Source organism: Mytilus edulis, chromosome 6 (assembly GCF_963676685.1).
Source record: "Mytilus edulis chromosome 6, xbMytEdul2.2, whole genome shotgun sequence".
NCBI classification, from domain to species: Eukaryota; Metazoa; Mollusca; class Bivalvia; order Mytilida; family Mytilidae; genus Mytilus; species Mytilus edulis.
The window spans coordinates 69,281,718-69,300,038 of NC_092349.1; the positions used below are offsets into that span (position 1 = coordinate 69,281,718).

The window sequence follows — 18,321 nt, forward strand, 5'->3', positions numbered from 1 at the left end:
GTGACATTCTACAATGGCGGTTATTTTTTGAATGGTACAAACCAAATAATGAGTAACGTTAAGATATTGATTTACTTAAAGTCTTCGTTACAATGAAGATTTCCAAATCGTAAATGTCTTTGCTCTTATAGATTCAAATTACGGTAGAGCAGTTTCATTGCGACCATACAGTTGAGGACAAATAAACAAAATTACACAAAACTACATGAATGCACTACTTGAAATACTGCCAACAAAAAACACCTGATAGAGCTTACATAGTTGAAAAATAGAAATTAACATCGGAAATATTAATGAATTAAAATTAATTAAATCCATTCACAAAATAATTGATTAACGACGAGTTTTTGTCATATTATTTTCCATTAAATATGCGATTAGTGGTTCATGTGGACTTCACATTATCCCTATCTCTTTAAAGATGATAATAGATCATTTTGGAATCCGTCAAAGTTGTTAACACTAATTACTAAGTGTCGGACCAAACATAAACATGTTAACCGCAATAGGAACTTCGGACTCATATTGATACAGTAGCTCATCCTAGGCTTATCTTGCTTCAATATACTCTACCAGAAAATCTAAGTTGCTACAATATTGCAGTGCTAATTGCAGCAACATAATATTTAACTGATCCATTTTACTTACTTGTAACCAAGTTGCCTACAAGCAACAGTGGCATCTATGTCGTCAAAGTTAGGACTAGAAACTGTTCCCCATGTTCCGTTGTAATATATCTCAAGTCTGCTTGAATTAAGACGTATATCGCCTTTGAATAAAAAAAAATAATAATAATTATCAAGATATTACAGATAATTCATCAATTAACAAAATATTTTATATCATGTCATCTCATAATGGAACAGATTACGATTAAACACTTTAAAATATTTGAAATATATTGCTGTAAAATATGTCTTCCATATATTAACAGATATTGCAACTAAATTAACATTATACGGATTTGTTAAGATGCACTAATACTTCCTAAAATATATTAGCATTTCTAATGTTTTTATATATGAAATGTATAATTCTGACCGCTCGTATTTGACATATTGACATAAACACCTTACAATAAATCCATAAACAATCTGTTTAGAATTAGATATATTCCATGTCTAGAAACTTTACCTTATAATTTTAGCTTTTAAATACAGTCAAAGGCATATTATCTGTGTCAGACGGGCATAACCTTATATAAATTATGGTAATATGCTGTTTAAGTACGGTTTTCTCTGTCAATTGATTTTTGACTTTCGAACAGCAGTATACTACTGTTGCCTTTATTAAGCCTTCATAGCAGACTAAGAGGAAAGTGTGTGTAAATGATGTTTAACGACATGTCTAAGATCGGTTGACATCCTTTGAAATCGATCTCCAGATGAACTGGATTGGGATAAACCCTGCTTACATATTTCGAATGTTGTTGCAACTCAACTTGTAGTAATACACTTTATGTTATGAATCGAATACTTATTACATGTAGCGTCAATGTAGTAAATGTTATCTGTCCAAAAAAAGCACTGTGTAATTAGCATGTCATCATATGTAATACTCATTAGGTAAAGCGTAATAAACAATATCTAGGCTAAAACACATACCGGGGCACGAGGTCACATACCGCAAATACTAACAGAACACTTTTACACCGACCATTTACATGTCTGTTAAAGACAAACATTATGGACATTACGAAGCCATTCGTTATTTTCGTTCAAAATTGTACATTAAGAATCTAATACTGAGATGATGTTCTTATTAATATGCAGTACATTTAAATTTGTAATAAAACATTCTATAAAATTTCTATTGTATTAAGTTATCCAAAATTGTCTTAAAGTGGCATGATGTTCTCGGATTATGGATGATTTATAATCACGTACAAAATTTATAAAACAAAATGTACACTTTCATAGAACAATCAATTTTCCTTCAGAACAATACAGTAAGTTCATAGAATGAAGTATTTGAAATAAAACATGGACAATATCAACCATTTGGTGGATTCTGTTAGCAAGAGAACATTTGCAGGTGATCGAACACATAACATGCATAATGTATCCTTAGAAATCGACATCACCAATTCGTGTCTAATTATTTACAAACATTGTAAAACTAACTCAGTAAAATTGTTCCTTCTAATTGTAAATGAAACAATTTAAGTGCAATATATACCCATGAAAAAAGTTGTTATTTAATAGGTGGACAACTAAATACAGAAATTTACATATGAACGCGAATACGAGCTGGTGCATTCCCATTGCATTTTGCTGTCACAAACAATTGTTGGCATATACTTTAAGTTTTGTTACTTTTATGCACCACATTGACTGTAGAGAGTATTGTGTTTTTTTTGGTCCATTCGTCCGTCTGTAGGTCTTTTCTTTTCACCATTGATACGTCCTTGTGTAAAGTATCTAGATCAAGTTTTTTGCTACGGTAGTGTTTCAAATCAACGTTAAACATAGCATTCATGGTCATCATGCTATCAAATTGATAAATAAATTCAATTTTGAGGTATCCACCCTGTACATGGTTCACTGATTAAAGAAATCAATGTATTTGAACCTCTAAGTTTACAGTTTTTTGGGATTTTGTAACAGTAGTTAACCGTGAAATTGTGGTCAACTCAACCTGACCTTAGTACACTTTTATCCAATAAATTTATTTTTTTAAATTGTATGTCAATTTATGATTCCATATTGGAATTATATATTCATTCAATATTGACAAATGACAATGAGAGCAGGCCATGATTTCTTATCGGCATATATGTTTCTTAGTCTATATAGTATTCATTGGCTTTGAGATGGAGAAGACTCGCGACAATACAATACATGGCCTAGAAATCTCAACTCTTCCGGAACATCTGGTGACATGTTTGAGTTCGTGATTACCAAAATTTCTGTTTGCTTTCATCTATAAATACACAGTAATGTTTTTGTCATGTATACAGAAGATACGTTTTTGAATATTGTTTTAGAAATAAATCATCGTTTAGATGCCGTGACAAAAATGTTTCAGGTTAGATTGGGGACACTACTGTAATCAAGCATATTAAACCCCGCTTCATTCTTTATAAAAAAAAAGCATGTTGACCATTCCGAATGTTTTTGTCGTTGGAAAAAAGCACAATGTAAGCACAAATCGAATTGTCTTTTTTCCATGTTCAGTGAACAATGAAAAACTTAACAAAATCGAAATTTGTTATACATATAAAAAAGAAGATGTGGTATGATTGCCAGTGAGACAACTCTCCACAAGAGACCAAATGACACAGAAATTAACAACTATAGGTCACCGTACGGCCTTCAACAATGAGCAAAGCCCATACCACATAATATATATAGTTTATAAAATTAGTCTCATAATGAACATTTTTACTAAGTTGCATGTTGATGTGACCACAAGTGCATATTCAACTACTTCAATCAAATATCTTAATCCGAGAATGTACCAAATTTACATAATAACATGTTTATATCTCGTGAATTTTGAATATGGGTCAACACAATAATTTTGGAAGTAAATTACATAGTTCACAATAAAAGGAGCATTTGCATTTAGATTCAAGTGTTGTGAATTAAACTGCATAGTGAACTACAATAACGAAGATTTTCACCTTATACGAGACCAACGATATAACCAACGGTTGAACGGACGAGTGCACACAAACAAAATATCAGAATATGCCCCCTCCCCAACCCTACAATCGTAAGCAGGCATAAAAATCATAAAACTGACGTATGTTAGCAAGTATCTGTGATAGCAAACCTTAGTATATTGGTACTACCAATACGTGGTAGCGGTAAAATGTCATATATATAATACCCTACCCGATAAGTGATAATTTATTATATGGATATACTTAAGTTCCTCAAAATGTAAATTATATCGATCAAGGAAGTACTTATCGAAGCTATTCTGAAGTAGATGATAAACAAACAGAAAATTAAGGATAAATTATGTATTCAACAACCTGAAAATTTTCCTTTTTTGGCGGAATCAGCTAAAGCTAAAGAACTCGATAAACTGAAATAATTGTTTTGAAGCCAAACTTGCATTTCACAAGTCATGTCTTCTTTGACTGTTCATGGCGTTAAAACAATAAATCTCTGGGATGTGTTTAATTTGATTTTAGGGTCTGGTGCATGATTTTTTAGTACAAAATGTTTTTGGCTTTTAACAAGCTTTCAAAATCTGCGAGTACTCTCATGTCGTATTTTCGTATTAATTTGACCTGTAAATACAATTTGTAATGCATATTTGTTATTCAGTGTTTACTTATTAGGTCTTTCCACTTTTCGTGGAAAGACCTTTTTTCTTTTTCTTGTTTTTTCTTCTTCTGCCGTCTGAGATGCTTTTTTGTCTTACCACTTATCGAATGGATTTTTGGCCAATGATGTTGTACATTAATGGGGGTTTCAAAACTCACCATGTGTGACCGAACACTTTTTCGTATAGGAGTTATCTCCCAGCGTCCCCTTTTTCTTGTTATTTCTATATCTCTAAAACCGTAAAAGATTCTAGCAAACTGTTTTCACCAAATTGTTCGTCGACTCTTAAGAATTATTTGGTTTATTTACATCTTATGGGAGCTATTTCCCTTTGAAAATTTAAGATAGGCGATTTGTTGGATAAATTCATACGTTATAAGTCGTAGAGGCCTACAGTCTCTTGATATGAAGTCCTTGGTCCATTTGAGGGAAATTGAGGTCAATGTCAAATGTCAAGGTCATGTACTAAATTTTGAATTTTGCTTGTTATCGTTATTCCAAAGAAACTGTGACAGCAAATGATATGATGTGTTTGCCAAATAACTGTTTACAAAAAGGCGCAACTACAACCTATTTAAGTCGAAGAGTTTTGGTTAACCCTTATAGGAGTTTTCACCCCTTTTGTATTTGAAATCTGTATTTCTCCACAACCATACAAGTGATTGACCTGGGGTCTTTTGATTTGAGATCACTGACCTATGACCTCAAATTTGAGGTCAAGGTCAAAGGTCAATTTGACGTTCTAGATTTTAACCTTTGCTAAAAATTCTTTCTGGTTCATTATAAAACAATTAAGTCTTCTGCATACACCTACTCATCTTATATTTTTTTCATATCAGTATGATTTACCACATTACATCAACACGGAGTGACGTTTTCTAACATCGTTTTTTTAAATTTCATTCTTATTATCGAGATGGAAAGACCTTCAATTGTTCTCTGAAGAATTGGTTTTAAATTCTTAATATTACTATTCTCACTATTTTTAATATGTACCACCTATGATAAGTATTTATTATGATGATAAATTTAAAATTCTGTTCTCATACTATTAACAACAAAATTATTTTTTTTGTAAAAGATATTCACGTACTCCCTGTACTCCTTACAACAAAATTATTATATTTACCTATGTATGTTATTTTATTTAACGTCATTTTGTCCAAGATTATTTTTGTCTTTCTGATATTGTTTTACATCTCCCCCCTTTTTAAATATTGTATCAATATTGTGTCATAGATCAAATGTATTCGTTCAGTGTAGGTTGGAATAAGCCATTTTAATTGATATTAAAAGTTTTTTTCTTTGTTGTAAAGTTACACTACTACTTCAGGTTATGGTGTAGTTGGCGCCTGTTAAAAAGGCTAAACCGCTGAATTTATTTGCGCCTGTCCAAAGTCAAACACCTGTTGTTCAGTTGTTGTCGTTTTGTTGACGTGATTCATAAGTAGATGAGACCGTTGGTTTTACTGTTTGAACTGTTTTACACCAGTCATTTTTGGGCCTTTCATAGCTTGCTGTTCGGTGTGAGCCAAAGCTCCGTGTTGAAGACCGTACTTTGACCTATAATTGTTTATTTGTTACACATTGTTACTTGGATGGAGAGATGTCTGATTGACACTCATTCCACATCTTCTTATTTCTTATTAATGATTTATTTAGGTGTTCAATACTTTTTTTGCAGAAGAATAGATAATTTATTCGACAACAACATGTCGCAATAATATGTAACTTAGAACGGAATAACTTCATACAAAGGAATTTGATGATCCGAAAAAAATATTTCCAGTGCTTGAATATCCTCATGTTTTGTCTTTGTTCATTATATTCAATGATTTTGTTTTGCCTCATAGTTGAATGAAATGTATATAGACATTAAAAGCCAAAGCCCAGATATATAAATTAAGAATTTATACTGAAGAAAAACATTTTATTGATATACACAATTGGAATTAAGAATAACAAGAATTCTTCTTTACTAATCCGAATTCCAATATATACAATTTAGGATGTTAAGATTCGAACTACAAGGATGCTAGATTGAACTAGTTGATTTTTTAAATTATACAATGAAAGAAATGTTTTTGTTTTGTTTTAAAAGAAATCTAATTATTTGAGCAATGGTCCCTTAAACACTTCAATTTTGATAAAGTAGAAGGACCTTCTTGTTTTTATTTCACGTTTATTAGAATAATTCAGATGTTAATGATGTCTCTCAATACATAATTTAACATGTTTACCAAAAAACAAAGTGATTTCAAACTTGTCTCAAAACTTATATTTAGAAGACAATCTTGTTATTTTAAGCAAAACTCTACCCCAGAACTCTGCAAATGGTATTACTAATTAAAGTACTTCACGAACATTGATATATTTTTTTTAATATTTTGTTAGTTATAATAATGAAGTATTGAAAGTGGCTTGATTGGCGAATTTAATTCTTATCAAGTACATATTAAGCAAAATTAATAAACAAAAAAGTTGTTCCAGAAGAATCAAAATTATACGAGGTATTGATTATAGTAATATCCTTTATGCTAATAGAATGTAAGTACAATCAAGAATCATGCTAGTACAAATCTGCATATTCCAGTATGTATCACAATGTATCAGTAGTAATTGGATTTATGATTTGTACGGAATTTTAATTAGTATCGATTTGAATTAAAATTCTAAGATTCTGGTTCCTACTGCATTCCAATTTGTACTGAAACATACATGTGATTGGTTTAAATTTTACTTAAGTATTTTCCCGTATGTTGCCTGGGGATCAGTCATTCATATGGGAAAGCTTCTACACTGTTAATGTAATGAAATGATGATTACCAAAGAAGTCATATTTACCATTTAAAACAATGTTATTTGTATAGTCTCATTACTATGTGTAAAAATTATTACATGTAACGTGCATGCATATCAAATTTAAAATTGCCGTATTCGGCTTTCAAATTAAACTACTACACAAATGTTATAACGATATTGACTTGATATTAAGCAGGTGATATTTTTTAATAAATTGTAAATATTTTCCTGATTTTAACTGTTAATAAAGGCAACAGTAGTACACCGGTGTTTTAAAGTCATAAATAGATTGCGAAAAAACAAATCCGGTTACAAACCAATACCAAGGGAAACACAAAACCTATAAGAAGAAGAAAACAAGGGAACAACAGGAACACCGATTTTTTTATTTTTTTTGTGGGTACCAATTTTCCTGGATGAAGGAAAATTTGCATGTTAGTGGATATTAAATTTCATGGTTTTGACGAAGTCTATACACAAGCATAAAGGAAATTTGCTATTTGTTGATTTATTTTGTGATTCACCTGTACCCACGAAATCCATGTAAATTGGTATCCAACGAATAATAACGAATCCAAAGTAACTTTTTTTTACAATTTGCAACAAAACGTTCCTTATATATATAGCATACTAACCATCTATGAATTCTCCTTCAACAATTCGCTTTCGTAAATGATGCTTTGTCAATTATCTGTTACGCGAGAAATATTATGGTCAAGAATTAGGGCTGGTCTATTGTCTTCCTTTATTTTCCCCTAGCGGTAGATGACGTCTATATAACTTATTATATGTATTTGACTGATTTCATATAGCGTTTTATTACAGATAGAACTGACAATATCGACGCTATTTGTTATACAAATTAATTTAATACAGATATGGTTTTATTACATATAGAGTTGCAACACACCCACTTTACAACACAAACAAAACATATGGACCTCAATTTCCCATAAAGTACATATGTATCATTGAAAATCATGACGGCTTGCAACGGTGTAATTTAAAAAAAAATTATCTTTCATTTTTTCAAATAGATGATTGCGGTCAAATTTGTTTCGGACTTTATAAAAAATCACCAAGATTCCTATATGATAAAAGGACACTATTTTGTTTCCCAATTAAGCACGACTCACATAGCATGTCCGTAACTTACATAAACTACATTTAATAATTGTTTGGTTGTTAATTGGTTAAGCGTTTTCTGTTTATCAACTTTCTATGGATAGTTCATGTTTGTTGCAGACTTCACCTGCAACATTTTGTCCATCGATTTTGGCATGTTACTTGCTTGGACACTTGCTACATGATATGGCTTCTTTGAAAACGCATGACTGGATAAGAGTACATAGCAGGATTTACATACGTTGTCAACGAACATATATGGTGATAATGCTATATTAAATATTATCTACTCTACGTTAACTTCAGCATACTTTTTTAGCTGAAGTCGGAATGACTTGATATTACTTATAAGCGTACAAGTTAACTTGTTTAGCCTTAAAGGGCAATACTGATATGTTGATCCAAATTTAAATTCAAATTTAATATTTGATTAACTTTGTCATTCATGTTGATATAAAACATTAATATAAAGACATTACATACCTTGCCCTTCAGAACAGCGAATTCCAACAACATTTCCATGGCTGCAAGTGTCTGTATCCCAATCAGAATGTGGACAATCCATTAATTTACTTTCGTTTCCATCGCATGCCAATATGTTCAGCCATATTTTTGATGTGCCAGTCGCAATTGTATTTTCTAGAACACTTCCATTTCTAACAAAAAAAGAAATCAGTATTTATGTGCTCCTTAATTACTTAATAATAGCATGTATATATTTCATTATGAGATGAAATTATTTAAATAACGTAACATATTCATTTAGCTTAATATTTATATAAAACATAGTGCAATCAATATGACAATCAAAAGATGCCTAAAGCATCTTCTTAGGAACGTAGTATTTTTTTCAACAGGGAAATAGTACATATTCGGGAAAATACCATTTATACATTAATTTATCTATTATAACAACGTATAAAAAATGAAAAAAAAACATACAACTACTGTGTAATCACCTGTAACCAAGTTGCATGCAAGCAACCTCAGCCTCGATTTTATTAAAGTTGCTGCTACAAACTGTGCCCCATTCATTGTTGTGCAATATCTCTAGTTTATCAGATGAATGTCGTAAGTCACCTAAACAAAATCATTCATATTCATTTAGAAGTTGATAAGAACAATTATTCGTGTTAAGTATTTGATTCAAAGATGCTGGTAATAAATCAATGAGCTATCCAAAAGCTAAAACATTCTAAAGATATTCTTTCTTTATTATACCTAATATAATATACATTGCTTAATACCAAATGTCATTATAATCGTCGCAACCACTCAGGACAATCTATCAATAAATTTAAAATGTCAAATCACAAAAATACTGAACACGGAAAATTGAAAAAGAAAAGTCCCTAATCAAATGGCAAAGTCAAAAACTCAAACAAATCGAACAAATCAAACAAATGGATCACGACTGTCATATTCCTGACTTGGTACAGGCATTTTCATATGCAGAAACTGGCGGATTGAACTTTGTTTTTTAACAGATAGTACCAAATCACAAAAAAACATTAAGGCTTGTCAAGAATTGCATGTACCGTCGATTTTCATAGAGATTACATAAAGCCTACGATTTCTCGAAAACCTGCTTCGAATTTGCAATAAAAATGGGAACACTTAAATAAGAGATAAGAATTAATTTCGTTATAATTTCATTTAATTGTTTACCGCACTACAGTCGAGAAAGAAGTCGGTCCGGTAATGGCAAAGTTTTATCTCAGATTTCAGGTACTGATTAAAGATGTTGTATACTTTTTAAACACTTAAGTGTCTTCTTCAGTCGATTAAGTTAGATGATTTGAATTGATTTATTCATAAAAGACGCCCGAGTTTAAGTGTAAATATGAAAAATCTATCAAATATGCCATACAATGTCACTTTGCAGATGGTTTTTTTTTGTTTGTAAAAAATGAATGTAGCCTCATTCGTGTTCCATCTCAACCTTTATACATAGTATTCTACTTTCCAATAAATAGCGGAAAGTCTACATTTTAACAGTTTTATATTTTTTTTTTAAGCAATCTAGTTGAGATGACCAATGATAACCTGTTTATCACTATTTTACTTATGACGACGTTGTCAATTTCATGTTGATTTTATTAGCAACACCACGTGACTCCTTAGTTTCTAGCGATAATTTTCTATCTCTACCGAGAAGCATGATATGAAAAATTAACACAAAAAAGATCAAAAGAAAAATGCACAAATGAGAAAAGCAATCTAGTTGATATGACCAATGATAATTTGTTTATCAGTATTTTACCTTTGACGACGCTGTTAATTTCATTGTCAACGGGGGCGTGCGTCCTTAGTTTCTAGAGATAATTTTTCATATCATTCGACTCCGCTGAGAAAGAAAATTGTCAGTCAGTACAATGCAGTAAGATTTAAGGAAAATTTCGTAAAATAACGATAATTTCATTTATTCTCATAATACCCAATTATGTCTGTCTGGAATGTTTATCCAATTTGTCAATATAACGGAACAATAAGGAACTATCATACAAATTGGAGCTTTTTTCGAGCTGTAAAACCAAGTTTAAACCATCATTTGCAAATGCCTGTATTAAGGCAAAAATATGGCAGTAGTTTTCCATTCTTTCCATTTGTTTATAAAGTCTCACGTTTGATTTTGTCAGTTTTTATGGACTACCACTTTTTGAGTTAACCATGGAGTTTGGCATAATTGTTAACCTTTTTTTGTAATTGTCATGTCTGACGAACTAATAAACAATAAATTATGGAGAGGAAATAAAGGTGCACTGAAGATAATTCTCGTTTAAATGATTTGTGGTGTGTTTGACTGCTGCGTCAAGTGGCTTTTCTATACACCCAAAAGTTGAAGTAATGGTGCAAAAAGAAGGATAATTGCAAATAATAAAATTAACGGTACCAATTTTCTTGCACCAGATGCGCATTTCGACAATACATGTCTCTTCAGTGATGCTCGTGGCCAAACTATTTGAAATCCAAAGCTTATATAAAAGATGAAGAGCTATAATCCAAAAGGTCCAAAAAGTATAGCCAAATCCGTGAAAGGAATCAGAGCTTTGCACGAGGGAGATACATTCCTTAATTTATAATAATTTCTATCATTTTGTAACAGTAAATTTTAATAACACAAAACATCCGTATTGTCATGCCAGTACCGAAGTACTGGCTACTGGCCATGGGCTGGTCATACCCTCGGGGACTTATAGTCCACCAGCAGAGGCATCGACCCAGTGGTAGTAATAAAATTAACGGTACCAATTTTCTTGCACCAGATGCGCATTTCGACAATACATGTCTCTCCAGTGATGCTCGTGGCCAAAATATTTGAAATCCAAATCTTATATAAAAGATGAAGAGCTATAATCCAAAAGGTCCAAAAAGTATAGCCAAATCCGTGAAAGAAATGTTGTTGTCTCGTGAAATAGATCCGGAATTTATTTAAATGTTTTACCATATGTTGTATACAATTGATATACCTCTCGGCTGTGATCTCATTATTTAAAAGTATTTGCAAAATGATTGCAAAATGAATGTGTTGGATAATTTGAAATGAGACTTGATCAAAAGAAAGAAAATAGTGTCCTTGTCATGTTTGAGACTGTGACTTGTCAATGTCAAAACTTATTTTTATCTGAAATCTCACATCAGTGAGAATCCAAACTAGACTAGTCTGAAGTTTAGTGTATTAGCAGTTTTTTTTTAAATGATAGATTAATGATGATACTGGACGATTTAATACAGCAAAAACGAGTAATGATGCAAGCACAATATACAGCTGATATGTATAACGTTGTGTACTACTGTGATTAAAAAAGGAATATCTTTGAAATTACCAAACAGTTTTATGCAAGTTGTTTGTTCTTAGCTATGGTAAACGTCTAGGTAATAGAGTAAATTAAGAATGATCATGTTGTATTTCAACAACCTAACACTAACGGATTTATGTAAAACATTATGCAAATTTGCTTACATAAGTATGCTCTAAATATGTTCAATAATTCTTCGGAAATGAGTAAATGTGAAAAACAATGCATCTTTTCCCGATAATAATAAATAAATAATTATTTTATCATAGTGTCACATATTTGATCAGACAATATATATATATACAACAATTCATAATACAAACAGAGATCAAATATCCAGCCTTAGAATAGACTTATGAGACACTTTAAAACATATCAGACAACTGTACATTTATATTATAAAAAATAAAATGAGCATTTCTTTATAAAATTCAAAAATAATTACTGGTTAATCACATTAAGTAAACTGCTTTTAAAATATTAACTAGTAAAAGTATCAATTAATATTAGATATGAGATATGTCACAGTATGGCGTCGCAAAAATAATACTTTACGTTAGCAACGTCACAACCTCCCCTGTTAAATTTATCATTTGCACTTAAGCCTTTTTTTTTTGGTAAATGTTTATGTATTTATGTTTCAGATATATATGAAAAAAAATATTTATGACAATTAGACTCACTATAAATGTTTAAAACTAACAGATATTGGACCAATTCCCAAGGTGACGACATCATTTGATACATATGTGACGTGGCTCTAGATCTGTACTTATACATCCCGTCATTGTGTTATTGTACTATGGTAAATTTTTGTATTCTAATCTTTAATTTATGCTAATATTTTTAGTTTATATGCCAGTGTGTGCTTCTTTGTTTCATATTTGTTTGTTTTTTGGTTTTTAGTGATCAAGATTGTAACAGAATGTTGATTGTTGTGCCCCTATTTTTGACATTTTTACCTATTATGTCTGTTAAATCAATATAAAGGAATTTAATGCGATTGTTATACAAGTGAGACGTTAAGCTAGCTATTAAACCAGGTTAAATACACCATTTTCTACATAAGAAAATGTCTGTACTAAGTCAGGAATACGACAGTTATTATTCATTCGTTTGATGTGTTTGAGCTTTTGATATTGCCCTTTGATTAGGATATATCCGTTTTTAATTCTCCTCGGAGTTCAGTATTTTTGTGATTTTACTTTTTGCTATAAAGTGGAGAATCATTTTTTATATAAAAGATGGGTATGTTAATTTCTACAATTAAACTTTAGCTAAATAATTCACTAAATTGGTACCTTCACTAGCATTATTGCATTTAATCTTTACATTTTCTCCACGGAAACAATTTTCAACACCCCATCCTGCATGAGTGCAATGGGACAGTTTTTTCTCCGCTCCACTGCAATCCACATCGTCAAGCCATATTGTTCCTTTGGGATATGTATCTTTGACTCCTATGAAGATACCATTGCTACAATAATAACAGATAGGTTGATTTCGATATAAAAACGTAGAATTGTGGATTCTCCTTCAATAGTTGTAAATGACAAACACTGAACGACATAACTTGTATATATAGAAAAAGCAATTGACAAAAACAAAGTATCATTTTTTTTCTTATCAAAAATGACTGACACATACTCTGAATATTTATTTTGTGATTCGTATATGTTCTAGAACTAGTTTGAATGTAAAAAAAAGTCTTTTAAACATTTACATTTTAGTGTGGGGAGTTTATAAGTATCGAATTATTCTTAATTCGGTCGTATGTTCTGTTTCTCTGAATTGTTAATATATTATCTTTCTGTGTCCCATTTTATCGATCACATAATAAAATGACATACTCTTTTTTTCTTTTTTAGACTAGGTATAACCGTGCCATTTGACTCAACTTCACGGTGAAATGAAATTCATAGATCTTGATATAAACGTTAATGGTTACTCTTCCGTTAGATATGAAATGTTATTGTAAATACATGAGGCAAGAGAAAAATCAAGTGTTACGGTGTAGGAAAATTACAATTAACTTGGTAAGTTATTATTGTAGTAACTAAATTATAGGGAGTGCTATGGGTTGTTTATATCTTGTTCAGTGATATTTTTACTGAGAATTTTGTTCATTATGTTAATCGAATTATTCCTTATACGTGTGTTCTTTTCTCTTGCAATACTATTGTTTTCTTCAAAAATTTTGAATATAGATGAAATGTAAACACTCTTCTTGCCCCTCTTCAAATTAAATTACGCGGTTGTTCACCTTAAAGAAGGAGAAAACAAAGATACCATATACTTCCATAATTCGAAAATCAACTGACAACGTCATGGCAGAAAAACGCAAACCAACGATAAGACAAATACTCAGAACCAAGATGTGAAACTTACAAGTGTTATTCGACTTTTATATTTAATAACGAAACAGGACTTCATATCAAATTTACCTGTTCTGATTAATATGATCTTTTTATTAATATGCAATTTACGTTATTGTCTTTAAACAGTCTTATTGGTACATTTTTTAAGAAGATCTTAAATAAAGGCAACAGTAGTATACCGCTGTTCAAAACTCATAAATCCATGGACAAAAAACAAAATCGGGGTAACAATTTTTTTACTCTATTCCAATCAATATTTCACGCAGATTGTTAGTTGTCAGATAAAAGGACAAAAATCTATGTTATCAATCAATAAATAGCGGCCCTGATAACAAACAGATGAAGCATTGAGTAGAACAAATCGAAAATTAACTTTAGAACATGTCTGGTTTAATTGGAGTTGTCCGATTTTGAACAGAACTAAATTTCAGTTTTGCTTTCAGGAGCAGACATATAAAATTAACTTTTACATCAGTCAAAAAAGGTAACAGTCTTCGTACTAATTATGATATCTATGTCAACTTGGCTTAAGTCTTATGGGTATACCTACTTATATGATTTTTTGTCTAATTGTTTAAATGTAAATATATTTCACTGATGTAATTGAATATTTGTAATATTTATATTCTATAAGCTGTATTGCTTACGAATAAAAGATTATTATTATTACCGATCGGATCCTTGTTGTGTATATGTCGCGCTATGGGATCTCCCATGCACGACATATAAACAAAGAGGAGCAAGTGCGGAGATTTAATTTTGATTAGATTGACCAAATCACTACTTAACATAAAGATTCAGCCCCAAACATGTAATTTTATCCCCTTTCTCAATAGTTCATGCATTAAGTATCAAGAAATAAATTCGGAAAGTGTATAAGTTATATACTGTTCACACTAGGGACTATATTCGTACAACCCAATGGACGATAATTGTGTTTTGGACCAATAATGTTGTTAAACCGGTTTATAAATTGCTTTATTCAAGTTACAACAAGGCAGTCGTTGTCATAGGGTCTTTTCTTGGAATATCTTTTGAGTTAAAATATGTATTAGATATGATAGAAAGAGAGCAGAGCGATGCATTTAGATATATATACAAATACTATGGATTCATCTTTATTTGTTGGATACGTATTTCGTTGGTTGTCTATGGTACAGGTGACCCACGAATTTAAAGTTCAACGAATTACAAAATTACATAGGCTAGGTATTCAAATATCATATCCACGATATCCACGAACATGCAAGTTTTTCTCAATCCTCGAAAATAAATACCCACGAAAATAAATGAATCCACAATTTGTACCATTGGGTGGTAAAAATAAGGTTTTGTAACAATCTATCAAATATTTACAATGCATATCGACTGACGATCTAATGATAACACTTACTTGTATCCAAGTTGTCTACAAGCTACTTGCGCATCAATATCATCAAAGCTGTCATCGCAAACTGTGCCCCATACTCCGTTGTAAAATATTTTAAGCATTCCATTAACTAATTCTAAATCACCTGAAGAAATAATAATTGACGGTTATGCAGTTGTAAACTTAAATTCTACTGGCTGCCTTGCCATCGGCTAAATAACCATGTTCGCCGTACAAAACCCAATCAAATTGTCCCAATAGAAGAAACCTTCTTACAAAACATATGCCTGTAGCCAATCAGATATCGCGTTGTAATATGTTGACTCATGTGCTCAACCTGTTAACCGGTCCGCTTGTGGACAATTCCACTGGTTGACATCTATACATGCATGACGCAATCAAAGGCTTTATCAATCTAGAGAAATTTAAATAAAATATATTTATTATACACCTCTGTATATACATTATATTATACAAACTTAAAAGTAATTACAGATTTTAAAAACTAGATGTGTCAAAGCGACACGAATTGCCCCGTCTCAAAGTGTTTAAAAGTCTGCAATTTCAAAAACACATTTGGACACAAACATGATGGTGTTCTCACATATAAAAATCAGCTCAAAATCTGGCGGCGTATAGAAAAATGTTCATATAACTGTGATTTCAACAATTTTTAAAGTTGTAAACCCTTAAATTTGGCAAAAATTAGGGGAGCGGAGCGAAACTTAAACTTGATCTGTAACTCATCATGGTTAGCTCACAGACCAAAAATCAGCCCAATATCTGAAAGCATTTAGAAAAAAGGTCCATATAACTGTGATAATCAATAATTTATCAACGTCCGAAGCCCAAAATTACAGCAAATATTAACCGAGCGGAATGAAACTTAAACTTGATCTGTAACTCATCATGAGTAACTCACATACTAAACCTCAGCCCAGTATCTGAAAGCATTTGGAAAAATATCCGTATAACTGTGATTTTCAACAAATAATCAATAATGTTTGTCACAGAATGACGGAATGACGGAATTACGGAATTTCGGAATTTCGGACAAGGGTAAAACTATATGGCACCGACAACTTCGTTGCAGAATAATAAAAAATGTTTTTCGTCCAGAAAACCCTTTAAAATATAAATAAGAAAACAAAATATAAGATGGAATGAAATAAAGTGAAATGCTCCCGATCACATTTAACCAAACGGTAAATAAAACTATGTTCTAAAACTATCAGATCTGTTCTTCTTCTAAAAGCGAAGTCATTCTTTTTTATATAAACAATGGCTACAGAACAGTTGTTGAAAATTAAAAAAATCATGTTAGTTGGGTCAAGGCATGAAAACTTATAATTTGTTCTAAAACTATCAGATCTGTTCTTTTTCTAAAAATGAAATCAATCTTTTTTATAAACAATAGTTACGGAACAGTTGTTGACAACTTGTGGAAAACGTGTAGTACCATTTATGTTTACGGCGGTTTCAGTAAAATCGTTAGTTTAAACAGTATTTATTAATGAAAAATAACAAGATATATATTATAATGTTACATAAAGTTCAAATATGGGATTCGGAAACAAGTTTGGAAAAACTTTTATAAATCCGTCTCCCTAAAAACACCTAATTAACACCTTTCAATGATTCATTAAATGACTGTGTGCTGTTTCCTTGTTGGGTTGTACTTAAATGTTTTGGCTTAAACGTATTGCATGGCAAAGGTCCACTAAATGGCAACGGCGGCGCGTTATATTCTTTAGCAGATGTACACAGAGTCTTTTGTCCAACGTTATAAGTAACGAAACTACGTTCTGTACTGATGAGTGTGGTGCTGGCTGTTGTAATATTCGGTAGAGGAGGAAATGTAGAAGAGGGACCAATTGCTAAAGTTTTAGGAGGCACTGTACAACTTGGGCTTGGTAAAGCACGAATATTTGACTTATGTTACGGCCATGATCTGTGCATTGCAATATGAGTGTTTTGCTAAAACAGTAGCCCCGGTAACGGATAGAATGGTTAGTGTAAATTTCAGAAAGATGCATTTCTTGCTTGGGTATGACATGAAATTGCCAAGCGTTTTTTCGCCCACAGGAAGGTTATAATACCATGAAGGGTCCTCTTCCCAAAACTGATCTTTTGGTCTCTGCCATAGTTTGTCACACTCTGGATTTAATTTATTTACATACTTTTCAAAGGAGGACAATATTCAGCAACGGAATTTTCTGGCATTATTCCAGAAGTTTTTGCTTTGTCACTGCTGCGATGGATTTTGTCAACTCATCTAAAGTTTTAACAATATATTTTAGCCCCGTCTTCGGATCTTTTTTTTTACAGAAAACGTGGATTTTGTCATTTGTGGCATATTTTCCATTCCCCGTCGACAAAAATACAGGCGAATATCGAACTGAACTTTATTTTGAAGTGCAAATGGAGTATTTGATAAATATATTGAGGTATACATTTTCCTTCTGTCAGCTTCTTCAATAAACGGATAATGCTCGACGTCTCCTAATCCCATGCGTTCAAGTTCTGCCATTGTCGCTTTGAAATTGTCTCTGGTAGCGCTAAAACTT

General features: G+C 31.5%; 1 protein-coding gene across 1 annotated transcript in view; it reads right to left on the reverse strand.

Annotated features, from left to right (window-relative positions):
- The window catches only part of LOC139526574 (scavenger receptor cysteine-rich type 1 protein M160-like), a 76,815-nt gene extending 58,838 nt beyond the window's left edge, over window positions 1-17,977 (reverse strand). Inside the window, exons 1-6 of the mRNA XM_071321732.1 lie at window positions 17,935-17,977; window positions 15,779-15,899; window positions 13,309-13,484; window positions 9,167-9,287; window positions 8,691-8,863; window positions 649-769 (exon numbers count right to left, since the gene is read on the reverse strand). Coding sequence (XP_071177833.1) covers window positions 649-769; window positions 8,691-8,863; window positions 9,167-9,287; window positions 13,309-13,484; window positions 15,779-15,899; window positions 17,935-17,977 — 755 coding nt within the window. The remainder of the gene's footprint in view (window positions 1-648; window positions 770-8,690; window positions 8,864-9,166; window positions 9,288-13,308; window positions 13,485-15,778; window positions 15,900-17,934) is intronic.
- Window positions 17,978-18,321: the final 344 nt, after the last annotated feature.